Source organism: Mesocricetus auratus, unplaced genomic scaffold, assembly GCF_017639785.1.
Source record: "Mesocricetus auratus isolate SY011 unplaced genomic scaffold, BCM_Maur_2.0 Super-Scaffold_4256, whole genome shotgun sequence".
Classification (NCBI taxonomy): domain Eukaryota; kingdom Metazoa; phylum Chordata; class Mammalia; order Rodentia; family Cricetidae; genus Mesocricetus; species Mesocricetus auratus.
In genome coordinates this window covers 122,269,549-122,292,784 of record NW_024429182.1, presented here as the reverse complement: position 1 = coordinate 122,292,784, position 23,236 = coordinate 122,269,549, and the positions used below count along the sequence as shown (strand labels likewise).

General features: G+C 42.7%; 1 protein-coding gene and 1 long non-coding RNA gene across 2 annotated transcripts in view; one reads left to right on the top strand and one right to left on the bottom strand.

Moving 5' to 3' along the window:
• LOC121135391 overlaps window positions 1-13,640 on the bottom strand; it is a 30,104-nt gene extending 16,464 nt beyond the window's left edge. The window contains exons 1-2 of the mRNA XM_040734123.1: window positions 13,355-13,640; window positions 7,574-7,661 (exon numbers count right to left, since the gene is read on the bottom strand). Of these exons, the coding sequence (XP_040590057.1) occupies window positions 7,574-7,661; window positions 13,355-13,489 (223 nt within the window). The 5' untranslated portion in view covers window positions 13,490-13,640. The remainder of the gene's footprint in view (window positions 1-7,573; window positions 7,662-13,354) is intronic.
• A 1,916-nt stretch (window positions 13,641-15,556) lies between these two features.
• The window catches only part of LOC121135390, a 29,902-nt gene continuing 22,222 nt past the window's right edge, over window positions 15,557-23,236 (top strand). The window contains exons 1-3 of the long non-coding RNA XR_005872530.1: window positions 15,557-15,705; window positions 21,127-21,232; window positions 22,118-22,414. This is a non-coding gene — a long non-coding RNA (uncharacterized LOC121135390). The remainder of the gene's footprint in view (window positions 15,706-21,126; window positions 21,233-22,117; window positions 22,415-23,236) is intronic.

Below are 23,236 nucleotides of genomic sequence, written 5' to 3'. Positions count from 1 at the left end.
TAGGAATAATTACTTCTTATGCCTTTTGGGAAGAAAAACTTCCTAACTCTAGTCACAGGGCTCTGCATGCTTGACAAAAGGGGAGTTGAAACCAGGGGGATCTTCCTTTAGATTGTTCTATAGTGAGGGGAGACTATTGACCTTTGGATAAGCAGCATGTTTCACTAGAAAAGCAGAGAGAGTAGGGGAAGGTATTCTGAGGTCTGAGGTGGGCATGAAGGTGACAAGAAGTATTGATTCCAAGATTGGAATGAACCCATCAAAAAAGATAGATGTTAGGTAAAGGGACATCACCCAGGCATGAAGCTCATTCTTGTAAATCCTGCCTCCTGGTCCAATCTCCCTTTATGCTTCTATGTTAAAGCTGTGTACTAATTCAAAAAAACCACCAAGTTAACTCTGGTACCCTGCTCACACCAGGAGATCTTTTCCTTCTCTCCCATCGTTAAAAGCTCTTCCCTGTCCCCTCCCTGGGGTCCCTATCCTATGGGACCTGATATCCAAACTATTTGTGTTCTAGCATCTCCTTCCGTTAGAAACTCAATAAGGAAGAGTGTAGGTCTGAAAGCTATGATTCCTATCACAGTCTGGATTTTGTCAGCACCCGTAGCAGAACAGGGCACACCTCACAGTTTGCTGGCTCCAACTCCCAGAAAAATGAAAAACAAAACAAACACACACACACCAAACAAACAAACAAACAAAAAGGCATCACAGTAAACTTCTGAGCGAGTCTTTGGTGAATGAAAATGCAATATGCTGAGTGCCGAACTGTGGGAGGGGATGGCAATTATGTCAGTTGCTGTGATATGATAACATGCAGGCTTTGCCTCAAGCCTTGACGGGATCAGTGGCTCCCACGCTTCTTTAACTTGTAGTCTCAATCTGCGAACCTAAAACAACAGGACGCTCCAACAAGATTAGCCCCATCCTGGACCTGGACATACAAGGGTTAAGGATTTATACATAACAGCTTTTTACAGGTCGGGTGTGAGTAGGACCCTCTACATTCTGAGATGTTGGCCCGGTGACTGATAATCAGTTATTTCCCCATCTTTCTGTCCCATTGCTCAGTTTCCAGTTAGACAGAGCTCTATCTCTGAACGTCAGCATCCTTTGGCGTATCCTGGACATCACCGGATCCCTTCTCTCCTGTTTCATACTACCCAAGTGCACCTGGTCCTTTCCCTGCAGTCCTTTTCTTAGTTATCACCCCCAACCTAGGCCTTGGATTTGGACAAGTGCTTATTATAGGCAACTGTCATCAGATGCCAACTTTGGCAGCTGGCAAGCTCCATTGTGGTGCTGTGGGGGTCCTCAGCTTGCTCCCAAGGTGAGAGGAGATGTCAGAAATCATATTTAATGAGAAAAATGCCAGCATCTCCCCCCAAGTTCTGAAGAGTGAATCTCTGAATTCCGTATGCACCTGACTCTTGTCCTGACTCCATATGAAATGCCTCACCTTTTCCTGACCCAAACTATTGCTTGACCCCAGTCTCGATGTGAGAACAAAGAGAAAACCAACACTCTGAAGATCACTAAACACTGTTCAAGTTTCATTCCTCAAAGAGATGCTAGGAAAGTTATTTGAACTCATTAAGGTCACTCTTCTCAGCTACATGGATAATGATGTTGTCATATATAGCCAAAGAATGGGAATAGCAATTAGATGAGAATTTTGAATTCAGAATCTAGCCCACTGTTTGGCATGGAAAGTGCCCCACCAATGGTCCATCAACTTCTCCTTTCTTACCTTTTCCAGTCCCATTAGTGACACATTCAAATCTAAGATTTTCTAGAAACCTTTCATCTGCTTAAAAATATATATTCTACACTCTTCTGCAGTTCTGTTATTAGACAGACATTATGTTAGGTCAATAAGCAAGGCTGTTATCCACAGAAGCTAAATGTTCTGTCCAGATAGAATGCTCATATTGTTAGCCTGGTTCAGTATTGTGTTTAGTAAGCTAGCTCATTGGTAACCTCTGACCCTAAGTTGCAAACTTTGGAGGTGTTCATTAGGTCAGAGGCAACCTTAGGCATTGAAAGAGGTAACGGGAGAAATGGTCAGGGTTCCAGTGATAGAGACCAGATGGGCTCCCGTTTACCTTGGCAAGTCCTGCCACAGGTCTTGAACAAGACAGGGAAGAGGAAAATCTAACCTTCCAGAAAGTGCCAACTTAGGCCAATGCAGAGATTCATCCAGGCACTGTGAAGAATCTTTGGCCTGCTCTCTAGGTGGGGGCATGGTGTCAGTGCTAAACATTAATAATAAAAGGCCAGAAGCTTCCATGAGCTCTAGAGAGTGAGTGTCTGGAGCCAGACTCTATTTTTAATGCCAATTTTCTCCCCACCCTGCTCCTCTCTCATATGTAAAGATGACCTCAACTGCAAAACTATGATTCCCCTAAAGTAGGAGAGAGCTAAAGAACTTCTAGTTGATTAGACTAGGGAGTTTTTCCTGTTACTGCTACAGTTAAATAGATATTGGCAAATAGTATAACCTGCAGGGAACCAAGCAGGGAAGAGCACGGCCAGATGTAATTAGAAATATCCATCATTCTCCTTCCCCAAAGAGATAGAGAGAGCGGTATTTAAGGGGACAGTCCATGAGCAACCTTAACTCAGCAACAGCCGACAGCTACCCTATACATGACGACAGCTACCCTATACATGACTGCACCTAGTGCAAGGGGAGTTAACACTTTCCTTCTAATTTTTAATAACACATCAAGCCTGTTGATGGGCATCTTAGAGACCAATCTGGAGGCCTGGAAGCATAGGATGGTTCCATTTTCAGCAATGAATTACATACCCAAATACGCGGCTGTTTTCACAGTTTGTACTGTGCCTGTCCGCGATGATGAGAAAGATGATTATCCTGTCACTTAGGGAAAAAAAGAGACAAATAGGCTTAAAACAGAACATATAAAAAGACCCACTCATTTGCCAAGGCTCTGAAGATGCCACTGGGAAAATAATTCTCTTCTGTATAAACACCTGGATCCACTTTATTTGTCTTAGATAAACACGGATTAAACACCGACCTTTGACCCATATAGAGAGAGTGGGGGTAATGGATGATGGGCTGGGTGGTAGAAAGATATAGCAGTGTTGCCCAGTGGTTATGTAGGTGGACTTTGGTGCTTAAATGATTGGATTAAAATTTCTTTCAGCTATTTTCTAGACTCATGACCTTAAGCAAGTTATGTAACCTTTTCCAGGCTTGGATTCTTTATTTGCAAGTGGGAATAACAATAACTGTTACTTTTCAAGGTGGTTAATATGAGAGACTTCTCAGGGGCCACTAGCCAATAACATGGGTCCTAGGACATCGTGGAGAAAGCCTCGATGGCAGAAGTAGCCCTGCAAGTACAGGTTGTCTGCCTCTCCACGATGTGTAAGACCAACAGATTTCAGAGCTTCTTAATTTTTATATTCGTGTAGATTCAACTTATGGAGCATCCTAGGGAAGAAAGCCCAGATCTTAGTGTTCTAAATACAAAACCGTTTTAAGCATCATGTCTGTACCTCTGTACCCCAAAAGTATGAATGCTCCAGCACTTCAAATTTTTGGACTAGGAATTCTTAAGAAGAAAAGATGGTGATGAGGATGATGAGGAGGAGAAGTAAAATGAGGCAAGGAGATGGTCAGAGCACTGCAGAGCATGAAAGGTGTGGAAGCAGAGAGGCACACATTTCTCTCGGAACATGGCCATGGCAGTGTCGCATGGCAGCAGAGAGGCACACATTTCTCTCAGAACATGGCCATGGCAATGTCACTACTCACAGTTACTCCCAGGAGCAGGGTGACAGCACAAACCAATGTGAAAGAGAAAACCAGGGCAGGGCCAGGTGAGCAGCAAGACACGAACAGACCACAGTGAATGCTATGAAATAAGTGCTCATCAGATGTCCATGAGGCCCAGGGGGTTTAAGAAGGATCTTTAGAGAAGAAGGAGATGGCTGCTTTAGTTTTGTGTGATTGACATGGAACACTGCTGCTGATTCCTTGAATTAGCTCACGTTTTTTTTTTTGTTTTTTTTTTCTATAATAAGCACCCAAAGTAATCAATTCATAAAGAAAAGTTTATATCAACTCTATGTTTGTTTCGTTTGTTTTGAGATCTGGTTGGATGACCCTGTTGCTTTTGGACCTGTGACATGATGTGACCTATCACGGGCAGAGTACCTAGGGACATTTCTGCCCACAGCATCATGACCAGGAAGAAAAGTGAGCAAGAGGGGCCAGGGTTTTTGACCCTTCCCACAACAATATGCCCAGTGACCGAACTTCCTTCCACTAAGTCCTACACCTTAATGCTTCCACCAACTCCCAGTGGCATCATGGACTGGAGACCAACTCCTCAACACATAGACATTTGGAGAATATTCAAGGTCTAAATGGCAGCATGCCTGGTCTGTAGTGGATTTATTCTGTAATGTATTGGAAGCTGGTAAAAGTGTGGCCACAGTTGGCATTTTATGCAGCGTCTGGGCGGGTGGTTCCATGTTAGTTAGAACTAGAAAGAAAGGGAAGACAGAACGTCCTGGTAGGAAGGTGAACACAAGGACACAGAGAGACTGCCTGTCTTTGACTTTCCTGTGCCCAGCAATGGAGATTCTTGACTTTTTCTTTTCTTTCTTAATCAGTAGAGAGACATGGAAATTGTGGTTTGTTGGCAATATTGTAATTGTGGCTTACTGTACATCTGTGGAGAGTGAAAATTTCCTGCAGGTCTAATGACACAAAAGCCCAATGAAAGGCAGAGGACTTGGCACAAGGCTCATCTTGTGATTCAGCCTCTTGATGCCTACCAGCTTAAACTACATTGTGGCTGAGGAGGGAGTCTAGCAGTATTGTATTGTGCATTTTCCTGTTTCATGAATTCTCAAAGGAAAGAAGTTGCAGATAGAAACACATTTAGAGACTCATCCTTGGTATTTAAATAGCTGAACAGGAAGTCATAGTAGTGTTTAAGACATGATGTGCAGACATGACAAATCACTGATAAAAAGTTAAGTTGAAGAAATAGCAATGTGTGGGAGTGCCCTTCTGCTCTCATGACATAAAACGGTCCAAGAAAGAAATTGTGATCAGTAGCCTTGAAAGATGGGCCTCAGAGAGCTCTGCTTCCTGACACTCATGTCCCTTGTGTGTGTTGGGGTGGGTAGACAAAGTGACATGTTTTTAATAGAAACACAAGGTACTCAGAGAGGGTGTCACTTCTGAATCTACATTATAGAAGTCCGATTTTCTTAATTTGGGTTTTTTCTTATGAGACAAGGATTCACTGTGTAGTTCAGCCTAGCCTGAAACTCACTTTGTAACTCAGGCTATCCTGGAACTTGCATTGTAGCCCAGATAGCCTGGAACTCACTTTGTAATGCAGGTTGCTTCAAATTTGTGATTCTCCTGCCTTGGCTTTCCAAGTGTTGAGATTACAGGTTTGTGCCACCATACCAGGTTAAGACTGTGACTACTAAAGTCTGTGACTGCTATCTTTCTAGACTGTAGTCTCTCTTGCCCCTCACTCTCTTTCTTGCCTTCTTCATTTGCTCACTGTAATGAGGTCTCTTACCATACTGGAAAATATTATGTGGCAAGGAGCACACTGTGGGTCCAGCAAATAGCCAGGTGAGATCTGGGGTCCTCATTCCAAAAGCCCATAAGGAAGCAGACTCTCGAACAGCCCGGTGAGTGAGTAAAGAAACAGACCTTTCTCGGTCACGTGTTACAGTAACTCCGGCTGTAAGCAGCAGCCTGTGAGACCTGAGCCCGAGGATCCAGCGGCCTCATACTCTTTCCGCATCCATGAACTTGTGGGGTAACTGACAGATGCTGTGCCATGTTAGGGAGTGACGCCCGTGGAAGCCAGCTAATGTCAGCAGAGCAGTCCTCTGGTACAGCTTCACATAGTTAATCTTACTTAGTTCCTCATTGTATTTCTGAGAAAACCCCCTATGTAAGAACACCGAAGGCTTGAAAATTTCCTACCCAGGGAGTAGAAGTCAGTTTAGCCCCAGATCTGCACACAGCCAAAAGATGTTCACTCCCAGTAAAGACTAGGTAATGCATATGCTGAGGTTAAAAACTTCATTAAAAGACATGTTATGTTAAAAATAAAAGACAAAGAAAAAAAGACAGCTGATGAATTTTTATGTGTTTCAGTATTGGTGTAAGGCATCATGGGCACAGAGAGATGAATAAATAATAATAGTAACAACTACTAAGTACTAAGACCTTGTACCTACCACCCACCTTTGTGAAACAGTAGCTTTCCCTCCACATTTGTTTCACATATTTTGTTGCATTTTTAACTTTAATGGATTTTTAATGAAATTATAATTACACCACTTTACCTCTTTTCTTTTCTCTCTCCAGTCTCTCCCAAGTCCCCTTGCTTCAACTCCTTTTCCATGAACCAACCCCATTCTCAAATTGATAGCCTTTTCTTCTCCTGGCCAACAGCTAGGCAGGAGAGGATGGGCGGGACTTCCCGGAAGAGATAGGAATCCTGGGAAGAATTTGAGGTCTCACAGGATTTCCCAGTGAGACACAGAGCAAGTCAGATGTACAGTATGGAGGAGAGGTAACAAGTCACCACATGGCAGAATGCAGATTAGTATAAATGGGTTAATTTAAGTTTTAAGAGCTCGTTGGTAACAAGCCTAAGTTAGGGTCAAGCTTTCATGTAAGTCTCCATGTCATTTGGCAGCTGGCAGTGCAGAGAAAGTCTGACTGCCCCCCCCACACACACACATTTTCCATGCAATTCTGAAAGGTTCATTGGCACATAATGCTAGTCTGTGGCTCCCTGGCTTTTCCTCGACAGACCTATGTTGATATATGCATGAGGAAGGGTTGCAAAGAACTTGTTGCATTGAAATATTATCTAAACTTGGCACACTGAACACAAACTCCAATGCTCCAGGGATTTGTAGATATTCTTTCAGAGGAACAATGTTTTTTAAAGCTATTAATATTTTGCCATTGTTGGTAACACACTTTTAATATAGAACGCCAGTGTAATTCCATGGTATTCCTTTCCATGGTAAATGGAAGGTGGCAGGAATGCGTAGAACCAAGCTCATTTGGTCTCTTCTGTTCTGCATGAGATAGATAACCTCTGAAGGGGTCATTTTCCTCATATCTCAAATGAGCCTCACATTTCAAAAGATTCTTTTGAGATTTAATCAACATGTTTTTAGCGTTTGGAAAGTGGTAAATATTTAACCAGTGCTGGTTTTTCTCTTCCCCTTGAAACTCATCTAATAGATCTGTGCAAACTAATGAAAGTCAGGGTTTCCCTCTGCTGTAAGCTTCAGTGAGACTACCTATAGATTATGTGCCTTAAACTGTAGACCCCTCCATCCATAGCAATTTTCTCGAAGCCAGTCAGGGAACATGTTTCAACATTATGTATTTAAATATTAATTTCTATCTTAAGGGGATCCTCTAGCTTGCCAGTCATCACTGGCCCCAGGGTTTCTCTGCAGCAGCTGTTCCCTTCCTTACCCCCCCCCTGCCCAGCAGTGGCCTTTGATGAGCTGCATACATGCCTGAAACTACCTTGATGGATCACAGGATGGATTTTTCTGGTTGGAGAAAGCTCCTGACTCCTCAGATGCCTTTCCATGACATGCACTGTTTCAGACACCTGTAGAAACGATAGCCTGGAGTTATTTATAAGTCAGTATTAATACTGCATCCATACTGAATCTCTTTATCTGTATAAGGCCTCAAATATATCTGATATAAGTTTTCTCCAAAGTCATAGATTATTTACTCTGGCTATTCAATAAAATCCACACTCCAAAAGCAACAATTCTGATACCTTTCATTTACAAACATTAAGAAAGGGTTTTGAGGAAGAAATATGATTGCTAAACCCGTTCTAGTCCTGCCCTTGTCGACTCACAAACTCTTGCCAAGGATTTCTTCTCTTAAAAAGATCACCTCTAGTGATCTAAAGGGATGATACCAATTGGCAAGCTAAGCAATAGTGGAGAGACCACCTAGAATGCCCATTCCTGATAATGAACTTGATGTCCATAACCATCCTGGAGCCTTCATCCAGTGACTGATGGAAGCAGAGGCAAACACCCACAGTTAAATACTGAACAGAGCCCATGGAACCCAGTGACAGAGAGAGAGGAGCAATGAGCAAATTGGCAAAGAACGGGCTGGCAAAACCAGCTGATCCGAACAGGGGAGAGCTCTTGGACCCCAGACCTACAGCTGGGAGGCCAGCATGGGACTGGTCCAGACCCCCGAATGTGAGAGTCAGTGAGGATGCCTGGGCAACCTATGGGGCCCTGAGCAGTGGATCAGTGTTTATCCCTGGCATACAAACAGACATCGTGTGTCCATAACACAAAGAGGGATGCTCTCTCAGCCTGGACTCTTAGGGGAGTGCCTGGACCCTACCCTGAGTGAAATGACAGACTCTAGATATCCCCTATGTGGAAGGAAATGGCGATAGGGTGGGAGGCTGGGGGGATGGTGGGGTACGGAAGGAGGAAAGGGTGAGGGAACTGGGATTGACATGTAAAACAAGCTATTTAAAATGAAAATAATAATAATAATAAAAGATATCTACAGAACATCCCCATGACCAACAACCCTCCTGTCACTAAAGAATCAAAAACCACTGGGAAAGGAAGGGTTCCCCTGAGTTTGGCCACCCCAGGCCTTTCATTTTCCAGGACAATGGGGTGATTGGCTTTAGGTTAGTCAGGGGTTAAAGATGACTAAGATGTGAGATAGTATGCCAACAGGTGTCTGACCACTGGGCCACAAGTAGGAGACAAGAAAAATAAGTCTAAGCTCCATCTCTTATGTCACAATGTCAAGGGGTAATGATTATTCATAATGAGAATGTGGATGACATTTGAAAATTGTCATTCCCAAACAGAGAGCTCAGGATCAGTTACTGAATCAACAAACACATAGAAGACAAGGCCCACCTAGAGCTTTCTCTGACTTAAGCTCAGTCAGTTCTCTAGTGTGCTAGCTAGCTTCCCTGATAGATAAATAGGTAGACTGGGAAGTAGATAGAGGAGTATGTACATAGACAAATAGGTAGACAATAGAGATAGAGACAGAGACAGATAGGTGGACACATGAACTTCTGATAGATTTTATAAAACTATAGAGGAAATATGAATCTTTTACCACATTACCAATGAGCCATTTTAATGGAAAGAGATATGCTTTTCTATCTTACTGACTTTGGTTTGCCTGTGGGAAATCTGCCATTCACAGAGCGTGTAAGTGGCATCAATAATAAAATCATCACTATTCATCTAGACTATATATCTTTCTGGAGGTCAATGCTCTTTTAATTCTATGTCCAAGTCAATGACTCATTCACTTCCTTATTTCCAGGACACAGAGGGCATAGTCCCTACCTGAGAGGAGCTCAATGTTTAGTTCATAGAAGATGGAAACTGGCACAGGTAGCAAATGTAATATTTGTCAGAATCAAGACTCTTAATGATTTTTGATGGACTTGATTTGGAACTGAAGTTAAATGCAGATGTAAAAATGTTGAGAATCCCTGATACTGAACATGAAAATAATGAAGTGTAAGGTTAAAAAAGACTTGACTTGTCTAAAACATCTTTATTTGTTATTTATTATTCCTCTTTTTTTGTATGTGATATACCTTTTCACGTGTACATGTGTGTATGTTTGGGTGCCCTTGGATGCCCATATAGACTCCAGTGGTCAGTGTCAGGTGTCTTTTTCTATCACTGTCCATCTTATCTTCGAATCAATCTTTCACTGAATCTGGAGACACTGGTCAGTTAGATAGTCAGCCAGTGACTCCGGGCCTTCCTATATTGACACCTGTACCCTGTGCTCAGTGCTAGTGGTACAGACACATGCCACGGTGCCTGGGTTTTTATGTGGGTGTTGGAGCTCGGGCACTATGCAGCAAACCTGTTACCCTCTGAGCCATGTCTTTGCTCCCTTGTAGAAAATACCTTGAGTGACATATTCATTTGCTAGTGCTACTATGACAAAACATGACAAACTGACTAGTTTAGACAATGGTTTATGGCCTCACAGCTCTGGAGGTGAGAGGCCAGAGGTCAGAGGCCAGAGCCTGTGACCTCAATGGAGATGGTTGCTTTCGCATGTTAGGAGTCTCTTCCTTAGTTTCTCATGGACTGCTGGAAACATCTAGTGTTCATTGACTAACAGACCCATTTCCATGGTCTCTACTCTCCCTATCCCATGTCATTCCCTAAATTCCTCCATTTTATGAGAATACTACTCACTTTGGGCTAGAGACCATCCCCCAATGACTTTATCCTAACAAAATGCATTTGTGATGTCCTTGTTTATAAGCAAGTTCCAATTCTGAGCTACTGGGAATTAGGCCTTTCAGCATAGGTGGAAGATTGATACAGTTCAACCCTCAACAGGGGCAGTCAAAATTTAAAACACAGCTTAAGTGACACTTATCTTTCAGTCAACATAGAGGAAGCCTAGCATTAGCTCATGCCTATACTTATTAAAATATGGCTTACTGATCCTGGTGGGAGTGATCTCACAACAGTACACATAAAACATGGGGTGATATTGCATGGTGGTCAGAAAAGGAAACCATGAAGACTATGAAAGAAGAGGTGGAGATGGTTTTACTCCAACGGAGGGATGGAGGGGGAGGTAGTGGCTGGGGGTGGGACACATTCGTGGTAGCAAGTATGTCCTTGCCGGTGGAAGTATTATTTGAGTAGGAAAAAATGGGGTTTGAGGCAGGATAACATGGGTATGAAGGACCAAAGCTTTAAAGCCATCTGCCTGGTTAGGAGAGCTCATAGGGACAATGTAGCTATGTGGGCATGTCACACATCTTCTGTTTCTTATCTATAACCGGGATACTTAGAGCACAAACTTCACAGTGGTGCATTGAAGGTTACTTGAAATGGTCAGGTGAGGGTGTAAGGAGGTGTCTGACACATGAAACACTTTATTATTATTATTATCATTATTATTATTATTATAGGAAACAGACACCTGAGGAAATCTAATGGAGGGGAGAGGAGTAAGGTGTGGGAATAGGGCATGATTATTGATGCAAAGAAAGTTGTCCTCTTTTCATTGTGAATGATCCCTGGAGAGTATTTACAAGCCTGGAGAAGGTCTGTTTATATCTTAGGAAAAAACAGGCCTGCAATAAGTCAAGGGCCTTGACTTTTCGCCAATTTCTAGAAGCATGGCAGAGATGACCTCCTAGTGCAGTCCTAATGGAATGAACCTCACAATTCTGATGCTTTTGCTTATAACTTCACGTTCATCAAGTAGACACCTATTAAAACTTTATTTTTAGCAGGCATGGTGACACATGCCTTTAACCCCAGCACTCAGGAGGCAGATATCTGAGTTCAAGGTCAGCCTGGTCTATGAAATGAGTTCAGGTCAGTCAGGGCTACATAGAAAAACCCTGTATAGAAAAACAAAAACAAAAACAAAGAAATACAAATTTCTTTTAAATTGTTAAAAACACAAAATTTAAAGCATTTTTGAGGGTCTGGGTTTCCTAAAATAGTGCAAGGAAGAGCCTGTGTATCATCAGTACGTAGTAGAGACCAGAGTCTCAGGAGTAAGGTATATAGAAACACAGCCAATGATAGAATAATATATTAGGTATAGTTAACCACCCATTCCCACTGTGCACTGAACTCTGAGGGGCCTACGGACCCAGGGATGAAGGTAAAGAACTCCAAGAAGCTGTGTCACTGTATCTCAGAACAGTGGGGAGCAGGGAGAGAAGACAAAGTTATCTGGAGCTCTGCCACGCGTTGGTAACAGATTGGCTCCAGTGGTAGTTCTCCCACACTTTAGGGTTTCACACAGATGGATAACAGGACATGTCTGTTACTCTGGGCCAACAGGATGGCCAAGGTTGTGGAGCAGCAGTTACGTGCAGGAGGAAGGCACTCCCAAGATGTACCTGCGTTAAGTGCAAGCCCATGCTGAGCTAGTTGCTGTAGCCGTAGCTGGGAAATGTCACTGAGGCTGAATGGCAGAAGGTATGAGAGGTTCGGGTGGAAGAGAAGTAAAGCGACAGGTACTGACAAGTCCCCAGACACTCTGCAGGTGCTAGCTATGCAACCGTCACACCAACCGCATGCAACTCAAGGCTCAGAAAGGCTAGCTTGCAGAAAACCACACAGTTAAGAAAAACAGGACTTACTTTAATATGCATGAGACCGTGGGTTCAATTTTCAGTCCCACGATTAAAGAAAACGTTCTTGGACGAGGCATGGTTATGCCCCTGTAATCCGAACACTTAGGAAGTAGGAGCAGGAAGGTCAGGAGTTTAAAGTCATTCTTGGCTACACAGAAAGTTAGGACCCACTCTGGGTTACGTGAGAACTGTGTCCCAGTTTCACTTCTGTTTCTATAATAAAACACCCTGGCAAGGGTTTATCTTAGTTCATAATTCCATGTTATTGTGCTTAATCAGGGTAGGGAAGAGCTTGAAGCAACTTTTTACATTGTATTCATAGTGAAGAGCAGAAAAGACTCAGACATAGATGCTGGCTTGCTTGTGCCCAGGTGAGTTCCTACACTCTTACACGGCTCAGGGCCCCTTTCCTACAGATTGGTGCCACCCACAGTAGACTGGGTCTTCCCATACAAGTTAGTTAATTCAAATACCCCTTCCCCAACATGCCCACAGGCCAACCCAAAGTACAAATTTCTCAATGAGAGTTTTCCTTGATGGTTCTAGGCTGTGTGTGTCATGTTAATAGTCTAAATCATCACCACACCCAAACAAAACAGAACACAACACGGACTGTGGAACCAGGTCTGGATCGATCAGCAGATTCTTCCCCTGTGCTTTCTTGTGGAGCCTTGGAAATCCGGCTCCACTCCTCGATCTTATCTCTGAACTAGTCTCATTTGGCTCGTCGAATAGTACGCCTATTAATGAAGCGACACATTTTGCAGAAGAGGTTTTTGTGAAGTGGGCAAGTATAAAGAGATAGGAGATGCAAATATCCAAACCTGGAGAAATGTTGTGAGGTAAAGAGGCAAGTTGTCTCTTGTAAGAAACTGCGCCAGCCTATCCAAACTGCAATCATCCTGTCCCCCGACCCCCAGGTCATCTCCAATGCGTGCACATGCGCGGCAGGCACTTCCTCCCCGAGTCAAGCTGCTAAGCCTGCCTCAATGCCCAGAGACTGAAGAGACCCCTGACCCAGAGACACCAATGAGGAAGTGGCAACGCAACAGAGTCAGCCAGCTGAGCCAATAGGACCTTAGGAGGGTGTATAAAGGCAGGTCTAACTTCATGAAAAAAATGAGACTGCAGCAAGCTCTGCTACTCACCGACTCCCAGTGCCTGAGACCTTGGTGCTGCATCTTCTCACCCCCTCCCGCAAGGGGTGTCCGAGCAGGGTCACCCACCACAGTCTCTGACATGGGGAGAGGGGGCTGAAAGCTGACTCTCTGTGGTCTGTACATGCACCCAGACTCTATGGCTCTTTGTAAATCACATGTTCAGAGCTTGGTGGCATTAGCTTGAGAGTGGTGTTCCGAGTCCACTGATCTCTAAAGGCAATCTTGCACAGGCTGGAGTGAAATGTGGGTGGTTTCTACAAAAGGAGACCTCAAATCCTTGAAAAGTAACGGAGGCAACTCTGACTCCCACATGTCACAATCACCATTGACAGCCAAGGGAGTGGCTCGGTGGCACGACCTCCTAAACTGGTGATGTTTAAGGAAATTAAAAGCAAGGGAAGCTAGATGGTTTATTCAATTTTCTCATCAGTTTGAGTATTCTTGTGAATGTATTTCAATTAAGTCATCAATCCTCAGTCCCTGGGTAATTTGAGTTTCTATTGGCAAAGCTGACGACTGCAATCTGGAACAGAGTGACAGTGAAACAAAACTCCAGCATGGTTCCTCAGTGGTATCTCTGCCCTGTCTCTCTTGGTCAGCCTGAGGACTTTTGCGAGGCTGTCAGAAGGTCTGTTTTGAGTTTTCCTTAAGGGTGTAGGTTACAGGGTTCAAATTTAAGCTCTGTATAAGGTTTCGAAACCTACCTAAGGAGGTGAAAGCCACAGGTGTCAAAGGCTCTGGGTAGATCCTTCGTGACCAAAACATCTCACTGAGTCGTAACTCTATATGCAGTTAATCATGACAGGGAAATGATATTCTTTTCACTAGCAGTGGAGACGACCTCACTCCATCTATACATCTCCCCTCCTTTCCCATATCCCCATCTTTTTCTTTTCCCCACCCACTCTTTCCTCTCCTTCCTTCCATTATTCCCTTCATGCTTTGCTCATCTTTCCTGTCTTCTGCAAACTTCTGCATGTCTGTACTCTCACTCCTCACTGGTTATCATTTTCAGTGATGAGCAACAGACCCAAACTCTAGACATTTGAAGCAAAACAGGGTTTGGGGGAAGATACCAGAAAAAGAATAAGAAATTGGATTTAAAGTAAACCACTTAGAAGCAGGGCATCATAACACATTGACTCGCCAGGATGAGTTAAATGAATAAAGCCCGCATACTTTCTTCTTTGTCCATTCATCATCTAAAAATGTCCCAGGAAAACACAACCAGGTGGCCAACTCCAGTGGCATGTGCCAGGTCAGTGAAAAGCAGCAGCCCGAAGAGAGGCTTTGCAGGGATACCTCAGCCTCTGTGGTGAGAAGGCGGGGCATTGGTACAGAGGGAGTGGGGGGATATTTATGAAAAGATAAATAAGTGGCCAGGATGTTTTAAAATAATTGTTCTGTGTGTGTGTTTAAAGCTACTTGCCGTTTTTCCCCACTTAGGCTATAGGTGGAAGGCAATAACATGACTCTCCTGATCCAGTTGCTCCTGCTGTGGCAATGTGATAAACATCCTTCCAATATCAATACATTATATCCAGTAGCATATTGCTATCTACCATATATTTGCATATGTTATCCCATTGCTTGTAAATTTACCCCACATTATAGGATGGGTTGTGTTTTCCATTTGAAAGTTCATGTTATTAAATTTCAAACTCCCAAGACCAGCATGTGACTCTCTTTGGAGCTGGAGCTTTCAAAGAGGTTATCAAGCTGCAATGAAGCTGCTATGGTTGGCTTCTAATCCTTTCTGATTTGTGTTCTCTCATGAAGTAGAAATTGGGGCATAGAGATTATCATGGATGGGTAAATAGATGGAAGGACATTTGGGGACACACAAAGAAGGTGGCCATTTTCAAGCCAAGGACAGAAGCATCAGAATGAACCCAACCTTCCATGGCCCACTTCTGGGTTTCTAAGATCAAAAATCACCAGAAAAAATCAAATTGTGTTGTTCAAGTTACCCAGCTTACAGAATTTTGTTAAGGCAGCCGAGAGAACTTGGTTCACTTACCTAAGAGAATCAAGAATTGAGGAGACCCTGACATTTGCCCAAGTCCTGCAGTTGAAAAACAGCAGAGAAGCCGATTCTGTGGTTCCAGTTCAGCTGTCTCTCACATTCTCTATCCTGATTCTTACCTTCCATTATTAATGTCTTTCCTCCCCTTCAGAACATTGAGTACTGGCAAAATTAAGCAGTCCTTGAACACTGTGACTGCTGTTGACCATCACGAGAAACGCTGATGCTCTCATCACTTTCAGATATGGCATCTCTTCTCATGGGTGCAATATGGATCCCTAAATAATTTCTGCACATCACTGATTTTCAACAGGTAATGTTATGTCAATAGTGATTAGCCATTTCCTGAAAAAGTCATAGTAAATGTGATGATGTTTTTGTTAAGATTACATGTAACAAATAGTGATGTTATTCTTACAGGGGTTCCAAACCAGAACAAAGGTACCATGCTTGCAGCCCTAGTCACACTGTATTTAGTTACCTGACATTATCAGGTGAACCTCTTGCACTAATCCAAATTGTACATTTTAAAAATGGGGTATGGCATGTGCATTTTATTTACACATCAGTAAGTTTTCTAGTAGGACCTGTGATATATGAGACAATATATCAAATCTCTACATGTTCCACCACTCTTTATATGTGTATCTTTGACTTTGACAACTGTTGCAACAAATTATTTCTAACAAGAATTAATACCTCAAATACATCAAGAATAAATGTACACTTAATTCATTTCTGAAAGCTTAAATTTCATAGCATGGAGGTGATCCAGATAGTTTGTCCCTTGCCACTCAAACACTTATGCACAGGCACACACACACACACACACACACACACACACACACACACACGCACACACGCACACACGCACACACAAGCATGTATACTCTTGAAATAGCTGTGTGTTCCTGGGCTTGGAGGCTTCATGTCATATTAAAGATGACTTTCTTAGGACTATACACCCAGGAAAGGTCAAATTTAGAGCAAAATATTTTAGAATGTGTTGAAAATTCTTAGCTAATGCATAATTGTTTCTTCCAAACTTATGATTATGCCTAACACTTTTCAACCAATAAGAAATGTTCTGATATTGTAGAAGATGGAATGTCCCAACATGTAGAGGTTTGAAAGAGCAAAGAAAATGGGAAGCTGATGAAATATGTCGTAACAACAGACCATGATCTAACAGTAAGAATTGTGTTCATGTCAATTCAATAAAATCATTTCCATTGTCTCCATTTGTACCTTCTGCATGAGTAATACTCATAATACAATCAGTATATTTTAACAGAAAGTTTTGTTTTTTGAGTGTGTCTGTGGTGGGTGGGGTGGGTGGGTATGAGCATCCCACAGCGCTTGTGTGTGTGGAGGGCAAGGCAACCATGATGTCAGTCTTCCACTTCACCTTGTTCGAGACAGGGTCTCTTTGTTCTCTGCTTTGTGTGACAGACTTCACAGAGTCTTCTCTTACTGCTCCCTATCTCACTGGGTCTCAGATGTGCACCACCATGTCCAACTTTATATATGTTCTGGAAATGTAAATTCTGGTCTTTACACATTACCCACTAAACAACCTCACCAGCTCAAGGAGAAAATTACGATGACTTTCATGGATTATAACATTAAAGCCAAAGAGATCATTGACTTGGGAGTTTTACCTAGCTGCATGTTGGGCAAATGCTAAGGCAAATGCTGAAAAAGCATAGATCTTTCTAAACCTTTAACATGACCAGACTTCTGGTGTTTAAAAAATCAAGTCATTGATGGGAGTCTTCCTTTAAAATGTGTGTGTGCACCTGCATTTGTGTCTACCTGTGCATGCATGTATGAATGCTTGTATGCCATTTGTTCCTTTGAAAATGGGAACACACAATGACAAATTATGTATGCCTTTTTGATTTTCTGTTAATGGATATAATCCCATAATGTAATTTTAATTGTTGGGTAGGTAGTGTCCTCTAGTATGAAGTACTTTATTTAACTATGTTCCTATTTCTGGGATCCTATGACGTGTCAAGACTGAAAGAATATTGCTGTAGTGAATAGCTTCACACCTAAATCTTTGTGTTTATCCCTTGGAAATAGATTGTTAATGGAAATACGAGAAAAATATGTATGTACAAGTCTGAATCTTTGATTTCTGTTGCCACAGTGTCATATCAGAGGAAAGATGGCTCAGCAGTTAAGAAGATGTTCTGTTCCTGTGTAGGATCAGAGTTCAGTTTCTAGCGCCATGCCAGGCAGCTTGCAACTGCCTGTAGCTCCATCTCCCCGGGGCATCAAACTATGTCTCTGGTTTTATGTGAACAATTTCTACACCCTTACACACATGCATGTAATTAAAAATCTGCCCCTATACACATATGTTATACTGAAAGTTATTCTCCACTGTACTATGTGTCAGAATGCTAGGAGAAAGAATTTTGAATGATTGTACCATAAAAAATTGATAGCTGCTTGAGCAGGTAGCAATGGATAACTGATTTAAACATTTCTCTCTGTCTCTGTCTCTGTCTCTCTCTCACACACACACACACACACACACACGTGTGTGTATCACATTTTCATGTGATATGATTCACCATTGTGTATAAGTTTTGTTTTGTGTGTTATTTAAAAGATTAATAAATAGTAAAAACATTCATTTAGATGATTTTGATCAAACTACATATTTTTACATTTAGACAGTAATGATCCTGCCAGTTCCATTACCACAATATATACTGATACAGAAAGACATACCTACAGAGACAGAGACACACAACACACATACACAACACAACACACACACATACACACACACAAGCACATGCATTCTTGTGTGGGGAACAAGAGGTTGAGAGATGTTTTAACAGGACAGGCTACACTGGACCAATGGCATCCATAAACTACAATGCAGTGGTACTGAACATAGATTTGGTATGATGTGTTTTCACACACCCCAGGACACAATAGTGAGTGACAGAGAGTGGAAATCATTAACAATGGGGCAAAAGGAGTATTGTAATAACCTCTGAGTATCCGAACGCTCCAGAGTCTGGCTGGTTTTGTTTCTACCTGATGCCTATCACCTACCAGTGAGGCCTCCATTTCTTTCTGTCTGTCTATCTGTTCATCTGTCCATCTGTCCACCTGTCTGTCCGTCCATCCGTCTCTGTCTGTGTGTGTATGTACATGCATGCATGCACACAGGGGAACATATGTACGTGCCTATGAAGGTACATTTAGAGAAACCAGGACTTGGACAGCATTGCTGATAGCAACAGTTGTAGAAAAGAGGCCAAGAGGTTCTAGAACCTGGGGATGGTTGGAAAGAGGTTGACAATCAGGAGTCTAGGATGGAGGTGAGAAGAGGCTCCAGGGGCTCTTCTGCATGCCTATGCTTCTGCGTTCCTTTCATTAAATGGTACTGGTGAGCTGTGAATGAAAGTAATATTTATCTATCCTGTGGCTTTTGAAATACCCAAGCATAAGACCTCCGGTCTCTCTCTTGCCCCATGGTCTTGATATGGGAAGCAAGAACTGAGACATGAGGGTCCTCAAACACTTCCTGGAGCAGAACTCTGCTTACCTGTTGGCCATATAGAATTGTAGGAGTAAGAAATGAACTGCTACTGAGATCTGAGGATTGACATTTTATAACTTACTCTAGTTTCATTAATACTAAGGGTCACAAACAGTAAAGGGAGGAAGATTGATTTGTAAACAATCACCTAGAAAGTCTTGCTGATTGTGGAACCTTCCATTTTATTATGTATTTGGGAAGCCATGCACAGGACAGCTAGAAGCAGGGATGCTTTGGGGAGATTTCCTTCCTCACATGGCAGCCCTGGTCAAGCCTCTCTATGACCCTCTAAGATTGGTTTTGATGCACTGACCTGAACATAAAGAACATCTGTAGCTGGTTAGTGTTTGGACAGTTTAGAGTAGGAGGTGATTCAAGTCATATCCAGTAAGCCTGAGATCCTCAGCTTCTCAGCACAGAATATCACCAAGTGATCACAAACAGACATGGAGATGGTACCAGAATGAACTCTGTGTCATTAAGGCCACTGAGGTACAAAACAGTGAAAAAGTTAGTCCCTACCATCTTTTAAGGAAAGGACATTGTTAGAGGCTTTTGTAGAAGTTTTACTTTTTGTTCCTAAGTGAAATACCCTGGGGATTTCAAACAGCAGGAAGCTCAGTGGAAAGTTTGCAATTAACCAATTAATATGATGGAATGCAAAGCAAAAACTCACAAAATGGGCCAAGAGAATGATCACCCTGGGCCCGAGTGAAGAGAACTGGCTGTTTATATCTATCAGGTTAGCAACATGAATGCCAAACTCTGCCTTTAATCATGCTGTGTGGGCAGGTGGACAGGTCTGCTCCATCCGGGAACAGGATTTTAATGATGTGTGTTTTTTAATGAACGGCCGGCCACATGCTGCCTTGGAAACTTTACTAAGTCAAGTCCACTAATATCAGCTTAGTTCTCCCATTTCAATTTGGAACACTCAGGCCTTCTTGACACAACCTACAAATACCTACAGCCGCCCTTGTTGACAAACTGTTGTGTTACACTCTGTTAGAGAACCTCGGTAAATTTAGGAGCTGAGGAAATACAACTCAGAACTTCTGAACCCCAAAGAAGTCTTTCCTAGTTCTAGGGCTTATAACCTGTGTTGCTTTGCTTGCTGCTGTGACGAAATATCTGACAAATGTTGTTGAATTTAGCCAGGGTACAGCTCACTGTGGTGGGGGAAGTCATGGCACTAGGACCTTGACTCAGCTGACTACACTGTATCTACAGTTTAAAAAGGAGAAAGAGATGACTGTTAATGTGTTGTTTACTTTCTCCTTTTTATTCAGTCTAGGACTCCAGGTCACAGAAGAGTGCCACCCACACAAGCTGGGTCTTCAGTTAACCTAAACCTAGTACTCCCTCTTAGACATGCAAGAAGATTTATGCCTTACCCTAGATCCTGTCAAGTTGATCATCATCTTTATTAACTACCGACTGCCTTCTGCTTTTGGTATATCTCCTCACTACTGCAGCTAACAAAGTTTCTAGGGGCAAAATGTCCACCTTATCAATGCCTCTGCTTATCAACGCATTGTACCAGTACAATAGATGTAATGGCACATTTTGTGGTGACCTGACATTATTCTGGATGTTTCTGGGTTGGTGGATCAAGAAAAGCAGAGTGTTCTCCCCAGTGCAAAGAGGTCTAGCCTAATCCTTTGAAGGCCTGATTGGCACAAAGAGGCACAGCCTCAACAACGGTAAGCTGGTCTCTTTCCCATATTGCCTGGAAGAGGGGTACCAATCCTTCTTTGGGTACCAGCACTAGCTAAGATCCCAGACCCTGATGCCACTCAGTCTTGAAGTGGAACTTATGCTTTTCCAGGGAATAAAGCAGGCTTCAGATGGCAACTCCAGGCTTCTCTCAGGTGACCATCTTTCTGACAGCAGGTTTTGAGACTTGCCAGCCACCATAAAGGCATGAGTCCATTCATCTGGATTAATTATGTCTCTTCATGTATCTACCAGTTTCTAGGATGAAGTCTGAAAAATAACAGAAGTGGCATCATGTTGCACAGAGGGCCATAATATTCTTTGCTGACTAGCAAACAGGGCATCTGAAATTCAAAATACATTGTTGGGTGTTTGGGCTGGTGCCATATTGGACACTGGGTTTGCTCCAGAATTCCTCTATATCTTTTACTGAATGTTCTTCATTTCCAGGGAATGTTTGGTGTTTTCCCGCTGCTACTAAACTCCATGGCTAAAGATCTGGGACACCTGGTGCCTTCTGTGCACACGCCATGCAATACCAATCCCTTTGGAACAGGTGTGAACTGGTCCTTGCTCAGCTAGGTTTTTGAATTTTTAACAATTAAAAGTTATCTTGCTGATTGGTGTTGCATTTGACTTACAATGAGCAATCTTAGACTGAAGGATTTGATTTTTCCTAAATCTTGTGCAGGAAGACATCTTTGGGGCTTCTTGAGGATCTGTCACTTTAGTAGACTAAGGGAGGCATGGGGATCCTTCTTGAAGCATTTGGATTCTGGTGGGGATGTCCCATGTATTAATATTCAGGAGAGCCTCTTTTTCATCAGGACAAACCGTGGGTCTGCTCACTAAAGAGCAGTAACAGGGATGGTCCCTGTAGGTGCCAGCACAGAGTGCTGGAAAAGATCACACAAGGTTGAATCACATCCTACCACATGGTCACATAGCTGTGGAAGGTCCCTGGCCTTAGATGGTCAAAGCCAAGTCTCAAGACTTCAGTCTAGACAGTTTGACCAAAAGAAAATCTGGCCTCTGTGTGTAGCAAGGGGCTTTCCTGCATGTGTGGCTCATGGTATCCATCCCAGCAACCCTCAGGTTATATTGTGTCCCTCATCATTGATCCTCATAATTTTCTCTGTGTTTGTAGTCTACCTAGAAAGAAAGAAATGTGAGTAAAACACAGACTTGTGACTGAAAAGCCTCAAGGTACTGCTGGCCTAGAAAAGAGACCTCTAAGTCCCCAGCAAACCTCTGGGGTGGCTCTGGGATGTTCTCTTTAGATTAGGTTCCAATTACATTTAGTGAGATACCTCCGAAAACATCACTTTTTGGAGTGGATGTAAAGTTGCTTTCAGGCTCTTGAGAAAAGAACAGAAAGAAAAACATCTCTTACAAAGATACTTAATGCTAAATGTCTATATTGTTTTTCGATCCTTCCCAGGCCCTGTGAAAGAGACAAGATGCAGCAGAGTCACCGGCCTGACACTTAAGCAGGAAAGTATTACAGAGGTACCCCCTGGAGGCAACACCGTTTTCACAGTGCTTCAATTATTTTTGGTGATGCCAGGAGTCAGAAGGCTTATTTAATCTCGGAGATGAACTTTGTAAACAAAAGCTCAGCTTCACTTTCCACTTTCTGCTTCTGGCCCCTTGTCCATCGCACCCAGGACGCAGGGCTCACACAGGTGACCTCCATTGCTCCAATCGGATGAAGAAACACGGGAGTCTTAGCTAGGAGGTGAGTCACCTCCTAGGCTCTTCTAAAGTACAGCCCATATTCCCTAGCCAAATAATGTCCTTAGAGCAGGCCCTTCTGTGTCTGTGGAGGACCTCCTAGTGAAATTTTATATGACTATTTCCCACAAGATCAAGGTGACACGCCCAGAAGGCTGTGTCCAGTGTTTGCTAGCTGACGAACTTATGTTCCCAGAGGCTAAGTTGAACCTCTGAATTCATTTGTGTTCTAAGCAAACTTCTGCATGTATTAGGGTCCTGGCATGGGATATGCTTATTGTTCCTTCCATTGACAGGCATTTCCACAAAGGGCACTGAGACCACAAGCTTCAGACAAAGCAGCAACAAATAGAACTTTTGTTACTTGAAACAATCTAGGCCGTGGTGTTCCTGAGGAGAGTTTTGGGGGTATCAGTGACTTCCTATGCTCTTTAGAAAGGTGACAGCACCCCAGATGTCCTCATTGCACTTAAGGTTGATATTCAGAGCAGACTTGAGAGCATCCTCCATTATGATTTCATGCACAGCTATCTCTGTGACCAGTGTGAAATGAGAATTGGTGACAGGGGCTTATTTTAAATGTCCTTGCCAGTCAGCACAGAGCAGGGACCATGGGAGACTTGTAGCTTTTCTTTGCTTGTAAAATGTGGCTAATAAATATGTAAATCACACTATCTTTATTCATAGCCTGGCAAGGATCAGACATGAAAATAACAACCAAAACCCACTATTTTATCTATAATATTACGTTGAGTTAATATCTCATAACCTCAAACACTGAGAAAACAGCATGAAAAAAACACATTATTTTCCTAGTCAACTTCTT